This window comes from Littorina saxatilis, linkage group LG1 (genome assembly GCF_037325665.1).
Source record: "Littorina saxatilis isolate snail1 linkage group LG1, US_GU_Lsax_2.0, whole genome shotgun sequence".
In the NCBI taxonomy this organism is placed as follows: Eukaryota; Metazoa; Mollusca; class Gastropoda; order Littorinimorpha; family Littorinidae; genus Littorina; species Littorina saxatilis.
The window spans coordinates 74825102-74842578 of record NC_090245.1 but is presented as its reverse complement, the minus strand read 5'-3'; the positions used below and the strand labels follow the sequence as shown (position 1 = coordinate 74842578).

The 17477-nt window shown below is 43.2% G+C and overlaps 1 protein-coding gene across 1 annotated transcript in view; it reads right to left on the bottom strand.

Moving 5' to 3' along the window:
• The window catches only part of LOC138979069 (solute carrier family 12 member 3-like), a 57974-nt gene that overhangs the window by 14568 nt on the left and 25929 nt on the right, over positions 1 to 17477 (bottom strand). Inside the window, exons 5-16 of the mRNA XM_070351884.1 lie at positions 16307 to 16417; positions 14467 to 14578; positions 13942 to 14069; positions 13241 to 13582; positions 5523 to 5630; positions 4811 to 4934; positions 4165 to 4266; positions 1990 to 2145; positions 1442 to 1541; positions 1071 to 1182; positions 545 to 679; positions 135 to 241 (exon numbers count right to left, since the gene is read on the bottom strand). Of these exons, the coding sequence (XP_070207985.1) occupies positions 135 to 241; positions 545 to 679; positions 1071 to 1182; positions 1442 to 1541; positions 1990 to 2145; positions 4165 to 4266; positions 4811 to 4934; positions 5523 to 5630; positions 13241 to 13582; positions 13942 to 14069; positions 14467 to 14578; positions 16307 to 16417 (1637 nt within the window). The remainder of the gene's footprint in view (positions 1 to 134; positions 242 to 544; positions 680 to 1070; positions 1183 to 1441; positions 1542 to 1989; positions 2146 to 4164; positions 4267 to 4810; positions 4935 to 5522; positions 5631 to 13240; positions 13583 to 13941; positions 14070 to 14466; positions 14579 to 16306; positions 16418 to 17477) is intronic.

The window sequence follows — 17477 nt, the reverse complement described above, 5'->3', positions numbered from 1 at the left end:
AGTCAGCCTATGCATGAGCTGATCGTCCAGCCAGAAGTGCAATAAGTCACACGACCATCTTATGGACAGAACTACACGTTATTGCATCATCGACTGATGACCGACGCCTGCATTTCAGTGAGAATAGTACTGACTGTATGGTTGAGAAGTACTGCTGGACGTTCTCTGGAGTGTCTTCGTTCCAGTTACACTTGAAGCCCATCACCAGTAGGTTGGGTCTGAACTTGCCGATCCCCACATTCTGAAATCACACAAAAAGTAATTTTGCATGGCTCAAACAATCAACAAATACTAAAATATACAACACACAGTTTTACACAACAACTAGCATGGGGGGGAGGGGAGAGAGAGAGAGAGAGAGAGAGAGAGAGAGAGAGAGAGAGAGAGAGAGAGAGAGAGAGAGAGAGAGAGAGAGAGAGAGAGAGAGTATGTGTTTAAAACAGCTCTTTCCAATCAAGCACAATGACAAATACGCAACATTTCTTTCATATGAAAATTTAAATTAAGACTGGCACTAGCTGAGCTATTGAAACTTTGTTATTACCTGCAACAAACTTTGTACTCCAAGCCTGAAGTTGGGAGCAACAGCACAACTGTAGAAAGACCTGGCTTTGCGCCTCTGGAAGAAGTTGTACGCAGTCGGAGAATGAATTTGACGTAGGTGGTCTGACGGTTTGCCCTGCAACAGAGAGGACGAACAGAATCAATAAGGATAACGAGGGGGCAGAGTGCTCACAAAGCATTCATTCTATACAGAGACATATAGGAATGCACGTACACATGCACACAAACAAAGAAGAAAGTAAAACCGTAAAGGAAAGAGACATCAATTGAATAGAGAAGAGGGTTAACGAGAAGGAAAGATGGACACCAAAAGCAGCAGAATGAGAGAAAAATAAGATAAGGGATCGGGATTTTAGGAGCGAGGTAGGAAAAGAAAAGGAGGAGAAAAAAAACACACACGAGGTTACATGAACAAGAGGAAGTAAAGACAGTAATAGAAATCACAAGAGAAATGTGGCAGGGAGAAAATGAGCAAAAGGCATGGCCAGTATGCTTTCCCAACTTACAATGATGACGCTTCCACAGACCATAAGGCCCACATTCTTGGTGACGTGGGACACAAAGTCCACGAGGGCTGGACGGTTCTCGGGCTCTCCTGTCAGCACTAGTACCTGAGGTCTGTAACAACCCGTAACAACTTCTGTGACATTGGGCAGGGTTACATACTTGTATACACGGTTTACATCTGCATGACGAAACCAAAGAGCCCCCCTCCATAACCTCTGCAAATTTACCTTTATTTTAACACCCACTCCTTTTCAAGACGTTATTTTCTTACATTTTTGGGAGGTACTTAAAATGCAAGCCACTGTATCAATTAATGTCCCCTTATACTGAATTAAGGAGCTGGCTAAAATCATACAGATGAGCCTCTTACCTGAAGTTTTTGATGTGATCTTCTGTGCGCAGCAGTTTGAGGGAAAATTTGAGGGCTTTACGATAGACATGGGCCTGTCCAGAAGATCCCCAGTTCACATCTGTATAAAAAAAAATATGCACGGTTTATATTGCAACGCTGTTACCAAAGTATCTGTCCAATTCAACAGAAACCAGACAGGGGAATCTTTGCTAATACTTCTGTTCTCTCAGTGGGTCAACAAAAAAACTTCTAACACTTTAGGGATGCAGTTATATCTGTATACTGGTATTCACTTGTGATCAAAATGAACAGGAGAACCCTTAAAACTTTAAAGGCCAAAAACTATCATAGATCATCCTCAACACACACACACACTCTATCTCACACACACACACACACACACACACACACACACACACACACACACACAACCTCAAAACTGGAATGCTTACATATTTTCAGAAAAGAGAGAAAACAATTAACGTGAGACGAACACTTCATTACACAAATAAATCAACAAGCAAATTTGTCTCTCGTTTCCCAAATGGACAAGCACACCAACTGACCTGGCTTGACATGCTTGACGTACATGAAGGCAGTACCAATGATGAGGACACAGCCGAGCGCCATCATCCACTGAATGAGGAACATCACCACCAGGCAGATCAGGAAACCCACAAGGCTGGCCCACTTGTTGTAGTAGCGGAACGCTGGACGCCACCCTGTCACACAGTTCACATCAAGTTCAACATCTCCACCACTCAAAATGACCAAGAATGAATCAACCTTGTGCAGTGATACATGTAGCGCTATGAATGCTGGCAATCTGTAAAGGCATCTGTATCAATATCTCCACCGGTAAAACGACCAAGAATGAATCAACCTTGTGCAGTGATAACTGTAGCGCTATGAATGCTGGCAACCTGTAAAGGCATCTTCCTTCTTGTAAAGACCATCCCAAATCATCATAGACCTGTCCAGGTTTTTACATGAAACAAGAGCGTCGTTTAACTTGGACACATACCTTTTGTGGGAGAATTTTACGCAGTCAGTTTTTTTTTAACTGACACCCTTGTTAAAGAGTGCAAAATTAATTCAGCAGTAAATTCTCCCTATACACAGATTAGTAGCCATGCTGTTGAATTTGGGTATGTGACCAAATACAAGCCTAACTAGATCTGTGGTGATGTGTATGATTGTTTACACAATAAAGAAGGTACAGTGGAACCCCCCTTTTAAGACCCCCAAGTTAACTTCTCCCTTTTTAAGACCTTGGTTTTTCTGTTTTCTGTTCAATACATCTGTAAGTTGACCCCCATTTTAAGGCTTCCCCCTTTTTAAGACCTTGGTTTTTTCTGTTTTCTGTTCAATACATCTGTAAGTTGACCCCCATTTTAAGGCTTCCCCCTTTTTAAGACCTGATTTTCTCAGAGTTTGGGAGGTCTTAACACTTTCGCGACGGGATGCTGATAAATCAGTAACCGCGCTGACACGCCCATGGACGGGACGCGCATTTTTCAGTATCAGTCATACAAGGTACAAGACTCGTGATTGCTTCCCGGTTTTTGAAGATTGCAATAAATTGAGTTGTTTCCCTTGATACACGTGGTTTTCTCTTCCGGCTTGATCAAATTAGTGCAGATTTGCGTGGTGTTTTCGAACAAAAAAAATGAATCGAAGGCGAGCCTTGTCACGGGAGGAGATTCTCCGGATGTTGGATCTTGAGGATCCTGTAGATCATGATACATCGTGTCGTTTTAGCCTCAAGAAAGCGATAATAGCAGTGATATTGAGGAAGAAACAGTCCCGTTGTTGCTAGTACGAGTCGGCAAACTACACGTGGTAGGGGGTGATACTGCTAGACGAACATGTATCTCGGAATCGTGCAGGAGCTATGGGGGCGTGGCAGCACTGATAACAATGGATGGCTGGAGCCTTCTAATCCTTTTGGAAATGTTCATAGGTGTACAGTTGGTACTTTGTTGTGAAAATGTGACTTATATTCAATATGGATTACCTAGACATCATTTGGTGAGTGTTACAGTTTTGTTTCATTTGAGTCAGGATGCTGTGAGTGAATGCGTGATTTGCTTGTTTTTTTCTTTGTACTGTCTCCTTATTTCTGTGTACAATGTTAACAATATTTCAGCTAATTCATAGGTTTTACACCTTGTTTGGTTATAACATTATTTATAATACTTTCTGTTAAAAAATAACTTTTAAAAAAAGCAGTGGAAAATAAAACACACACAAAAAAACGTTAAAAAACACAAATTATCCCCCTTTCACCCCCCTTTGCTAAAACAAATCGCGTGACAAACTTATAAATAGCACGACTGAACTGGGCATCCATTTTTGAATTAGTACACAAAATTTGGTGGTGATTGGACTTAATTCAAGCTTGCTAGACAGATTTCTTTACAGTTACTGATTTTTGGGAAGTTTCTTGGTGGCAAGCTTGGGCAGGCAGGACGTTAACGCCGTGGCAGTGCTAGTCACAATAGTGTTAAAAGGGGGGTTCCACTGTATCTCTGAGCACAGAACAAAACATGGAAGATTTGTACAGAAGACTTGTACAGTAATAGCCCTACGAATGGCTGCAATCTTTTAGGTAATAACACAATACCATGGAGCATTTAAGTTTTAAGTATTATCTCACCAATGGCTGACAAGACTCTAAAGATGTACAGGACACAGTTATGCACACACAAACAACTAACTTAATAAACAAGAGAACAAACCTGGTGGATTGGCAAGTGCAACATCAAAGCAAGAAAAGTTGATCAGTGCATAAGTTGCCAGAAAGAACATGGAAATCATTGGTGCTATGGCATTCAGGTCACCTGAAATAAGTAATATTGAGAGAACATTTTAGACAACTTCTGTATTACATGCCCAGCAAACTGTTAACATAAGTGTTAGAAACCCATTAAATAAAGCAGACATCATATCATGCTCTAAATTACAGGAACTAATAAATGAACCAAAACACAAATAATCCCAACAACAAACTTCCCAATATTAACATTCCGATATAACAGAAATCAACAAACAGCGCAGACACAGAAAATATCCTCCTTCAACCCACACCCAAGATTCAAACCCTGAACTTTCCAGCTTGAAGACTGACATCCTTACCACTAGGCTATTGCGCATGTCACAGAATTAATTTTTTTTGCTTCTTTGGCCAAGTTCAAGCCCTTTCTATTCTGCTGAGCTCAAACCTTCACACACACTGAAGTAAAAGGTAGCTTCATAACAACCAACTGCCAAAAAGCATTAGCGAGTAAAAGATGCATTGAGAAACTTTATACTACAATGGTTCATCAATAAAAAAATCTGTAAAAAATTTTTTTAAAAGGGTGAGAGGGGCACTAGCAGCCTTACCAATGCAGGTGAAGCAAAGTCCCAGGAAAAATGTCAACACAAATGCTCGATAAGGCATCTCCGATTTTGCAGACACTGCAGAAAACCAGCCCAGATATGGGAAGATCCCATCTTTGCAAACGGCCTGAAAAAAGAATTGGTTATGTATATAGTGTTTAAAACTGTTTTGTAGCAAACTTTGAGAAAGTAAGCCTTAAATAACCTGCAAAAGAACATACATAAACAAAATCCACTGTGAATTATGCAGACCTGGAGGAGAAACAATAACTGGAGTTGAGACATGAACTGTTCATGGCCTGCTTCCATACTGCACATAAAACTGGTTCTTGGCTTTTCTCTGACATTATGTACATCCTCTCAAGCTCTATTTTAAAGGGACTAACGATTGAACCAAAACACAAATAATCCAAACAAGAAACTTCCAAATATCAACATTTTGACAAAACAGAAATCAACAGACGGCGCAGACACAGAAAATATCCTCCTTTAACCCACCAGACACACCCAAGATTCAGAAATCTCAAGTGTTGACAACAGACAACAGACAACAAAGCAGATCTATGCATTCCTACCACTAAACTACCCTTACTACTACCGTCACTAACTAGTTGCCTTCCAAACATTTCACAGACCCAAGATTCATAAAAAAAGAATGGCTTTGTTTTTTTCATGAGATATATCCTTTTCAATACAGGTCTCTCTAGTTTGTTACCTGAAAGACCTTTGGGGCTGACACCATACTGGCAAGGGCAGAAGAGAGAGTAGCGGAGAAGATTCCAGCAGTGATCAGGTACCCATAGCCAGAAATCATCATCATGGCCTGAAACATAACACACACAAAACAGCCATATAGCAACAACAACAAAAATGATTCAGTTTTCTCACTGAGTGTGGTCCAGCATGTCCATCGAGTGTGGTCCAGCATGTCCATCGAGTGTGGTCCAGCATGTCCATCGAGTGTGGTCCAGCATGTCCATAGAGTGTGGTCCAGCATGTCCATAGAGTGTGGTCCAGCATGTCCATAGAGTGTGGTCCAGCATGTCCATCGAGTGTGGTCCAGCATGTCCATCGAGTGTGGTCCAGCATGTCCATAGAGTGTGGTCCAGCATGTCCATAGAGTGTGGTCCAGCATGTCCATAGAGTGTGGTCCAGCATGTCCATCGAGTGTGGTCCAGCATGTCCATCGAGTGTGGTCCAGCATGTCCATCGAGTGTGGTCCAGCATGTCCATCGAGTGTGGTCCAGCATGTCCATCGAGTGTGGTCCAGCATGTCCATAGAGTGTGGTCCAGCATGTCCATAGAGTGTGGTCCAGCATGTCCATCGAGTGTGGTCCAGCATGTCCATCGAGTGTGGTCCAGCATGTCCATCGAGTGTGGTCCAGCATGTCCATCCAATGTGCAGATACAGGGATGTCATTTGGATTTGACAGTTGGCGAAACACCTCAACTTATTTCAACTTGAAGATTTGCCGTCAATGAGGCAGAGCTTCCAATTTTGTTTGCCTCAATCTGATATGATTCCTCTTTTCTCAACATTTTCCCTAATAAATGTGGATATCACAGCCACATGTAACGATAACTAATATCATTTTCGATTAAAACGTACTGCAAGTAATGCGTGGACATATTTCTTTCGAATACATCACCTCAATTTAACTAATAGGAGTTACCTTACTTACGAGTGCTAGACTGAGAAGCGTCCTATGTTACCAGTACTAGACTGTAAACAAGGTCGCTAACTCTAGATTTCCGTCGGTATACCATTTAGGGGAGTAGTCTCCCTTTGTCGGTAGTACCTCTCTGCGCATGTGCCAATGCCCATAATCCCCAGTTTCAATTTCTTGCTACGGGGAGCTAGACGTGTATTTAGACCTTTCCCGTCTAAGAAGACTTCCTTCACAGGAACTACAACATTCACCTTCAATCACGGTTTGGGCTTTCCTTTTTAAGGGCGATTACTACGCCCGTATACATTCAATGATTCATCACGTTGAACAACGTAACGAACCGTGAAAATGAAAGTGAAACGGCTTAAAAATGTAACAAAGTTACTTGGTCATAAGTAGAAGGTACTTCAATCATCAATGATACCTTGTTGACACACAGAGCCTAACAGGCTCCGTTACTTGTCTTTTTTAACTAGTGAACATGCAATTGAACGACAACTATTCTTTACTCAGTCGTTACGAATGTCGAACAGATATTTACAGCGGTTGGACCGGTTTCATTGGCGCAATAGAACTCCGCGAACGATAACTTACCTTGCCGCTTTCAATGGAAAGCAACGGCAGGTCACCCTACACATCAATGTAGGAATACGAACAAGACCTTCAACTTCGAAATTACCCGGAAGTTTTTTGCGTTTTAACAGCTTTTTATCGACTACAGCGAGGTTTACCATGCGCGTTATCCCGACCGGAAGCGCATTTCTGATCCGAATTTTTAGGCGTACAAAGTACCGAGCGCCCGCGAAGGTTACATACGGCGTATGAATACTTCTGTCATTACAAACTGCGATGACTCTTGCGGGCAGCGTAGATACGGAACGCAGTACGCTTGAACGCTGATTGAACTGAAGGCACAGAGCGCCCGCGAATGTTACATATGGCGTATGAATACTTCGGTCATTACAAACTGCGATGACTTTTGCGGGCAGCGTAGATACGGACCGCAGTACGCTTGAACGCTGATAGAACTGAAAGCGGGTTGTATCGAAGAATAACAACAACAAACCTCGCCCGCTTGGAAAGAAAACCAAACACTGAGATTGAGATATGCGCCTCCGGGAATATTACGGAGGGAACTTCCTTTACTCTCAGAGAAAGGCAAGTAATTCTCTCTCCTATGTTTCTGGGAAACGATGTTTTCTGCGGTTGGCAGATTATGGTTTTGGTATTTTTATCAGATGATCATGGTGGACTCACAGAGACCACGTGGTGGTACTTCTTCAAATTGGATAAAGAATACTTTCCTTGCCAACTTAACTTGATTAACTTGTAAACTTGTATGCGTGCATACATACACATTATATATATATATATATAAATATATATTAAAAAAAAAAAAAAAATTGACAAGGAAGAATTAAAGTGTATGCAAACACAGATGGGACATCTTTATTGGGATATAATCCTTTTTTCTTGGCAAAGGGTATCAAGAAGTCAGTTGATGTTACAATTTCCATTTTCATGGAGTGTTTAAATCAGCTATCTGAGTGGTAAAAGATTTAACTTATGGATAAACTCAAGTGTTTACACTTTGAGATTTACACTCAGCTAAAATCTGTTGATACCACAGTGCCAGGAGACAGCTCTTCAAATTCAATTAGAACAGGCACACATATATACTTATGTTCTGTTCCAGTGCACAATTGATGTACATTACACTTGAATGACATGTTATGAATAATATACAGTTGAAACCATGCCTTAGGGGCATGAATAAACTTGGTTGTTAACACATGAGTATTACACTCAGCTGAGTTTTCACAACATGCAAGATCGAGCAAGGCTCTGAATAATACTCACAGGGGAGCTTCCTATAATGTTGTCATGCCTCTACTTATTCCTGGTTCGTAGGCAAAACCTAAGCCTTTGACCTTTAACAAGGCCACATCTCTACTGTTGTCACCTAATCCTACGACAAGGTTCTCAGAAGTAGACAACAGGACCTAACAATAAGAGGCCGCCCTTAAATAACACTGGCTCTAGTCAGGTTCATTCATACAAGGGATACAATGTTTATCATTTCATATTATGGAAAATATAACACATTTGCTAAACGGATGTTGTTGCAACACACAATTAACTATGCCTCCTAGACAGAGCGGCTACTCTCATGAGAAAGGTACTGGATAAACTCTTGGCACATCCATGCCGTTATCAGTACGAGGGGGAATTAAGTCATATTGACATGTATTTATATATACGTAGACATTACCAAACAGACAATGTCGGGCGCTCTGGGGGAATACCTCCAGTAAGCACAGGAAGAGACAGGCTTCCTTTTCGCCCTGATAACTCCCAGGATCGTTGCGACAGCTTATGACAGACCCTCCAGCTGTCAGGCAAGACGTCCACTGGGCGTAACATGAGTAGAATCTCCCTGAGGTAGCTACAGCCTCGTCTGCAACCTCTCCCTTGAGGTGACCCCGAAACACGGCTGTTGACAGGACTGGGCCCCTCCCACCACTATCTTTGCCAGGGTTCCCCATCATGATGGTGGCTTCATGCATTTTGACTACCAGTATTCAGTGCTGCAAACTGCCTGTAGCGATGCTTCAGCACCGGAAGGACAGCTCCCGCCCCCCATTGCCTGTCTACCACCTCCTGACGGACTGAGGAAGACCTAATGTTTAACGCTCTTGGAACTAGACCAACACTTCACGCCTGACCATATTCAGCAGTGCCCGGCTACACAGAAGTCTGGGAGTGTGAGGAGAATGCCTAGAGCCTCCTAGTTATCTTCATCACCTGGAATGGAGAGCTAATGGTTAGAGGCTACAACCTTCACACCGGGGAGCCGCCCTACCAGTAACAAGATGGCACCTGCAATCTGCATACAGATCACCAGTCAAACAGCGGTGGACAACTGAACAGGGTATAGTAGTCACATCAGTTTCCATGCATACTGCAAGCTCTTGAGGTCTCTAGATGTCTCCTTCGGATACACAGCTACAAGACAGACACTGCGTACCAAGATAAGAGGAATCAAAGTGTCTCAAGACATTTGCCTGAGGAAACGACTCTGAAGATCACTCACACTTGGAGTGGAGCTTGTTCAACAGGGTAACAGGCCCAAGTATCTTGCCATACAAGCGTCGGGCAACACGGGTGAGCATGTTCAGGCTACATCACAAGGCGGGGAGCTGTTGGAGATAACGCAGAGACGGGGGAAGAAGTGCTCTGAGATCGTCAAGTACAGAATGCTTTCATGACCTGTGGACGGACTCAGCGTAACAACTTGTAAGAGTTGCCCCTTCTTCCTGAATGTCATCTGACACCCGCATCAGCCAGGGGATGATGATAGAAATGTCAGATTGTACAGTCGACACTCAACAGAGGATGTTCGACACCTGTAACAGGTCACATCTCGACTGATAATGGTAACAACTCTGGCAGAAGCATCAACAGGAGAGACGACAGTAGACGTCCTAGAGAAGGGATGGGCCGTTTAAGATCACTGGGCAGGTGCCCCTGAGATGATCAGCAGCTTTTGGAAGACAACCTACCCCAGGGTCAGGCAGTCCTTAGGCTACAAAGCCTCATGGTTATCATCCTTGGACCAAGTCAAGAACCGCCCTGATATGGCGCTTCGTGGTCGGCTGGGCGTTAAGCAAACAAACAAACAAACCAAGTCAAGGCAAAACCCTTCAACAGGGACAGCACTCAACCTACGTCATGCTTTAGAGACGGACAGACTTGACTAAAGAGGGAATGTCTCCCGAGGTGACTCCGCCCGTTTTTTCCATGGACTTTCCAGGAAGGACACTGAGAGATAGTCTGAGGTCTGGTCAGCCATCCGCACTATGAGATCCATGGGCCAGATTTCATAGATCAAGGAGGACCTCTCAGCCCATGCGGATTGATTAGTGCTGCCAGACATCTTGGACTGGGTAAACCATACGTCCCTCCATCATTGAGTCAAATTTTCCTGGAACAAGAAGAGCTTCCTCTACCTTTAGGGGTATTGGGTACGGCCACAGACACACTTGGATTTGGGAAGGCTCAGCCACCCCTTCCAACCGAACCTTGAATTGGACAAGCTTCGTTTGCCTCTTACAACTGGCGCTCTAAGATCCCTGGACCACAGAGATAAGACCTAGAGGTATTCCTCCCCCGAAAGGCATAATGAGTGCGGCAATACCTTTGACAGTGGGTGAATGTGTCCATCCCATCCATATGTAGACTCTCAGATGCCTGGACTCAAAAGCTAAAGGAGCTGGAGGAAAGAGACACAGTGAGATCCTAGCAGGAGCTAGGAATACCACACAAGGCTATCTCCCTCGCTCCCAGTCTACGGTGACACAAGGTTATTGGGTGAGTATAAGTTGTGTCACTCTAAGAGCTTGAGGTAGAGACACAGTGAGATCCTAGCTGGAGCCAGGAATACCACACCAGCCTTTTCTCCCTCGCTCGAAGAGCCTGAGGTAGAGACACAGTGAGATCCTAGCTGGAGCCAGGAATACCACACCAGCCTATCTCACTCACTCCCAGTCTACGGCTACGCGTCGTTTTTGGGCGAGAAACGTGGCAACTCAGGTGCTGACTAAGACCTTTGTCAAGTCAGAACTATGCATCAGACCAAGAGAGTACACCTCCTGCCTCAGGCAGGGGCCTGAAAACAACTCTGCATAGTCACCCTAGAGCTCAGCTCCACAAACAGCTGAAGTGCCCCAGAGCTCACAAAGCTATGCTGGTCAGACAATGCAACACTTGCCGCCCACAGCCACGCCTACTGAAAATCCAGATATGGACTTGGGTGATCTAGGCAGAAGTACTACTGAGATCACAACATAAGTCATCTTTGTGAGTTCAACTACCAGGGGGCAGAACTTTGCATCAGCCCAAGATAGTGCACCTTCGGCCATAGGCCGGAGAACATCACTGCATAGTCATCTAAGAACTTGTGAGCTCTACAGAAATCTGGAGTGTCCCAGAACCCACAAAACCTATGCTGGGCAGACAACCCAGCAGATGCCACCTACAACCATGTTTACAGAAAACCTAGATCAAGGACCTGGCTGATCAAGCCAGAAAACGGTCCTGCTGAAATCACAAATGGGACCTCTCAGTGAGTTGCATGCCAGGCATGGCACCCTCTTGAGTAAGACAAGAGCGGTCATTCAGCCAATAAGGGCTCAGAGATGCCCATGGTCACTGGGGACCCCCTCACGCTATAAGTGTGGAATTTCAAAGTAAGAAGCAGGTTTTCCCCTTGGGTAAAGGCAATACAGCTGGCTGTCTTTCACTGGCTATTCTAGGACAAATGGTACCTATAACCATTAAGGGTAGGCTTATAGCCCCCACATGCGTTGAGACAGGCACAGGTAAGGTGCAGACAGTGACCGTACTGCTGAGCGCACTTGCGCTTACTTCCTGTCACGCAGGAGGAACAGCTAAGTCAGCCTGAATTTACACTGGTATCTGTGCCTACCATCCTCATTAGAGAGGTAAATTCAGAGAGGATATATATATTCATTCATGCGACTGGCACAATTGTTTGCCATGGAAAGTGGTGCCTCAGACCAGAATTCTACAGGATCTCTGGAAACTCTGTCAATCTCCCTTAAATGGAGGATCAGTCGCAGAGACGCACCTTGGTGATAAGTTCAAGGTATTAGAGGAATTGTTATCTCTGACCATTCCTCATCTTTTAGGTCGTTCACCTGATCCGCCTGCAGAACTTTACGTTGCTGGGGAGTTGGGTCGCTCAAGGCGCATAATGGCAAGTCATAACCATAACCCAACATTGATAAAGACAAGTGATCAGAGGAATAGTAACGACCATCGAGTAGAAACCAGCTCTACATTGACAGGTGGGACTTTCTTTCGATTGTCCCTTTCTGGAGCAAGTTGACACAGTGGCAACAATGCAACTTGCCATTCGCCCGACTCAGGATTTCTTGCTTCTCAGTCCGATGATCTATCCTTTTCTTCCCCCGATTTTACAGGGGGGATTCCGGACAAATGGGCTGAGTCGGGTGAGGTGACACTAGATTACCGATCGAAAGTCAACCCTCCAGCCTGTTATCTATTCTCCTATTAGTTAAATTGAGGTGATGTATTCGAAAGAAATATGTATTTTTTACAAGTAAAATGACTATTTCTAAGAATACTCACCTCAATTTAACCAGAGACCCTCCCACCAACCCCGCTATTGACTTAATAGCTTCGAATTGAAACTGGGGATTATGGGCATTGGCACATGCGCAGAGAGGTACTACCGACAAAGGGAGACTACTCCCCTAAATGGTATACCGACGGAAATCTAGAGTTAGCGACCTTGTTTACAGTCTAGTACTGGTAACATAGGACGCTTCTCAGTCTAGCACTCGTAAGTAAGGTAACTCCTATTAGTTAAATTGAGGTGAGTATTCTTAGAAATAGTCATTTTACTTGTAAAAAATACATTTTGTTTGCATGATGACATAAAAAACATAAAAAATTTTTTTTTAAAGAAGCTGTATTATGCCAAATGTTGCCCCCGGGTGTGTCAGTTGTAATCTACATATTACACAGCAGACCTTTTCTTATTCATATCTCGCCTTTTGCTATAGGCAGGAACCTCATTTGTTGCTATGACCGCGTGTACCCAACTTCCAATGCACACACCAAATTTTAAGTCAATCGACCCATTAACACCTGAGATCTAAGTGTTGACAAACAGACAGAAAGATGATATGCTCCTCCAAGCTATTCAAATGCATACCTGATAATCATGGAACAGTCCGTACTTGCACCCCTCTCGCATCAGGGAACAGTTGGCAACATTTTCCGGAGAAAAGACGTATTCTGAAGGGTTGACTGAAGGCACTTGAAACGTGTTGTTGGCTGAATCGTTGGTTGCCATGCCGTAGACCAGGACGGTAGTGTTTGCTGAGGGCGAGGAAGTAGTGTTACTGCTAAGAACCTGGGCCAGCAAGACTGCAGGCTCGAAGCCATTTGCATCACGCATCAGCACAGCACCCAGCATGCCGGCCACCACAATGTAGACGATGGATGAGATGATGATGGCGTACAGTGTTCCCTTGGGGATGGCCTTCTGAGGGTCCTGACAACAGATGCAACACACATTTATAATAATAATATCACTTTTCTATAGAGCAAGTCCCGATTCACAGCTCCAAGCGCTGTACAATTTCAATAAACACACACACACACACACACACGCGCGCGCACACACACACATACACACACAATATACAAATCATGACATTAGAAAATACAAACTTACCCATCATAGCGATAAGAACAAGCACATATTGCTTCGCCATTTTTTACGAAACACTGAACATTTCCAAAAGTCAATACTTTTGATGCAAATCCAAACTTGCATAACCACACTCAGCGAAACAACTTAAACTTTGACCTCACGGCGTTCTCACCACACACACACACACATAAACTTACCCTGAGATCACCAGAGATGTTGGCCCCAGCAAGGATGCCAGTGGCAGCAGGGAAGAACACGGAAAACACAGAGGCAAAACTCTCAGAACCACGGAAATCTGGTAAGAAGTTGGCTTTAAATGTGGTCCCTGCAACAACAAAGCAAAGATGTAGGTATTAAGATCAAAAGTTGGCATACTGAAATGCACAGATTTTTGCCCACAATCGCCTAAATGTCCATGAAAAACAGAGACGGTTGTGTGCTTGTAAAAGTGAAAACACGGCTGTGTGCTCGCCATGCGCCTAACTGCCATTCATTACGTTTGTACAACAACAAAATCAATCACCCCCCCCCCCCCCACAACCCCCAAATGAATGTCTCATTAACCGAACCACTTGTTTCCTTTCTCTCTCTTTTTTTAGCACAGCCAATCTAGCTGAAGGCTAGCTATTTCAAGCAAGTTTTACCGTCTTTGAATACTATCACTCTTTTTAGCATGAAGCTTTTAATGGAAGGGTTGGCCAAAGCAGATGATGAATACATACCGCTGAAGCCAGTGAAGCCACGTGCCAACTTGTAATCAGTGGGTGGTAGAAAGGTACCGATCACAAAGTTGACCAAGGCAATCAGCAGCACAACCAGCAAGACTATCTGGGCCTGTGGAGTACAAAGACCAGAATGAGTCAATTCATCACAGCAGATTTCTTTCACAGAAGTACAGCAATTAAATTATGCCTCCCAAATTCATTAATTGCATCTATATCCAGTCTTTGGCACAAATTGTTGATGATAAAAAGAGAGTTCTGAAAGCTCAATTAATTGTATATAAATAGGCAGAGAAAGAGCACTCTTTGATGGGTTATTTCTACCAAGTTACTTTCCTTGTTTGAGTACTGGGCGGCATTTTGGACTACTTTTCGTTTTAAATACTGGAGAGAAGCTGCTCCCTAAAGCGCATTCGCACACTCTGCTTTAACTTATTCCCATACTTGTGGTGCGCTTGAAAGCAAATCGTGCTGTGCATGTCCAGATTAAGGTGCAGTGGATTCACCAGATCTTAGGATTAGTAAAATGTGCAAGAAATACCCTACAAACGCTCAGATCAATAGTATCCCTTTAAAGGTTCAGGTTTTTACAGAAACTGCACAGGTAAACGGAGTTCCCAGACAAATAACCTGTTCAGATTATCAAATTTTGCCAAAGCATTTGGTTTGTAGATCTATGTATATTACCCCGTAGAGTCCACAAAGCTCAACATGTAAAAATTTTTTTAAAAAAGTCAAGTTTCACCTGCGGCTGCCAAACATGTAACTTGACAGGGTGTTGTGCAACTCGTCCCTTTTATCCCCAAACACTTTCACAAATGGACTCGTACAAAACAAAAGAGCAGACAATCAATAGGTAATCAGCAGACAACTAGCCACATAGGACAGATGCAGACATGCAAAGGCATAGAAACAAAGAGCACCCAGACAATTGATCACCCCCTCTTCCCCTCCCTTCCAGTCATTCCCAGCACAATGAACCCAAGCCATAAAAAGCAACTGCTGATCATGCTTATTTGCACTGTCATCAGGTAGACTTCTTCTTCTTTTGTTGTTGTTCTTGTTGTTGTTGCCAGAAATGTCAAAAGTTTACAGGAGACTGCATTACAGAAGAGGATGACCACTGACTTTCATTAACCGTTTTTTATTATTACATGTAATATTATGCTGAGAAAAAAATTAATGCCATGATGCAAGCAAATGTTGACCTTTTTTTTTTCCACTTGTCAAGCCACACACACACACACACGCTCAAACATGCCCGGAGCCACACAAAGCATGAATGAGAAAGATTAGCAGTTCCTCATTCAAACAACAAAACACTCCCTATACTCTCATGCAGGAAGGACATTGCATGCGAGGAGATACACATGCAATCTTCCATTCCGTTGCATTTGAAAACACAGTATAGCAAGCACTTTTTGCTTAATTCAAGGTAAAATGACACTGAACAATACTACCCTGCACTGCCAGGGGAAAAGGACATCGCTGAAAAACTTGTAAAGCCTGGCCAAAAATCTCAAATACACATCCAAACAAAAATGAACTGAACACGCACACAGAAACTTAAGACACACACAGAAACACTTCAGCACACACAAAAACACACAGAGTTCATAGCCACACAAATGAAGCAAACACAGCTGTGCTCACGGTAAAAATTCAAAAAGCAAACATAGACACAGGCTGAAAGCCACAGTACTTTTGAAAGTTGCTAAAAGAGTGGCACTTTTTTCCAAGCAGTCTTAAATAGAGAGAATTCTTCAAGTAGGATGTCTTGTCAGGGGGGTTCCAGTGTACTCAATAGACCATACATGGTATACTGAGGCAGATTACTCACCCGTGATTCCCACTCCATTCCAACAAGAGTGATGGCAAACAAGACAAACATGGTGATGATGCCGATGATTCTGATGTCACTGGCAAAGTTGACCATCTCTGCGCCATGCATCTGTCCAACAAAAGATCATTTACGTGAAATCACAAGGGTTGCAAAAATGTAAAAAATGTTGAGAAAAATTTGCAGCTTCTGTTGAGAACAGAACAAAAGAGTTATAGTGAACAAGAAAGGGGGTGAGATGGAGAGATGTTAACGAACTCATAAAGTGCATGGTGGTGGCTGGGGTGGGCTTGAGGACAGGGGAGTTGTTTGGCGTCTGTAGGGAGAAAAAAAACGCTGAACCAGATTTCAAATCGCCTAAAAACGTTTTTTTGTTTTTTTGAACATTGTTAACAACAAGTCCAGGGGAGGGGGAAGGAAGATGATGTATGGGGGAATGGAAGCATCTTGTGACTACATGCATGAACATTTAAAACAGTCATAAAAGCAAAATTACCATTTCTATCACACTCCCTAAAATGAGTTTTTGTATATTGCAATATTAAAACAGGATCAAGGGCTATTAGAGAGAGAGAGAGAGAGAGAGAGAGAGAGAGAGAGAGAGAGAGAGAGAGAGAGAGAGAGAGAGAGAGAGAGAGAGAGAGAGAGAGAGAGAGAGAGAGAGAGATGGATGGATAATTTATTGCATTAATCATGGTATTGATTTTTACAATTTCCAGATCAGACATAGAATCGATGCATATAATCAGAATATAAAGGGAAGTATCAAAAAGTGCATGAAGCATACAAAAGCATTGTAATAAAGCAAAAATATAGAAAAGCACACACAACATCCCCGGCCCATACACACACACGTACCAGTGTAAACTCACACACATGTACGCACACATGTAATGCAAAATGTACACATCTGAAACAGTCACTAAAGGCAATGAAACAAGTACAGGAAATAATGTTTCCTCAAGAACAAAAGAGAGAAAGAGAGAGAGAGAGAGAGAGAGAGAGAGAGAGAGAGAGAGAGAGAGAGAGAGAGAGAGAGAGAGAGAGAGAGAGAGAGAGAGACAGAGATAGAAAGAGACAGACAGACAGAGAGTGTGTGTGCACACGCAAAGCTGAAGCTGTGGTATGAAGCCTCAAACAAACGTCTTTTCTGAAATGTAGCAAGCATTTA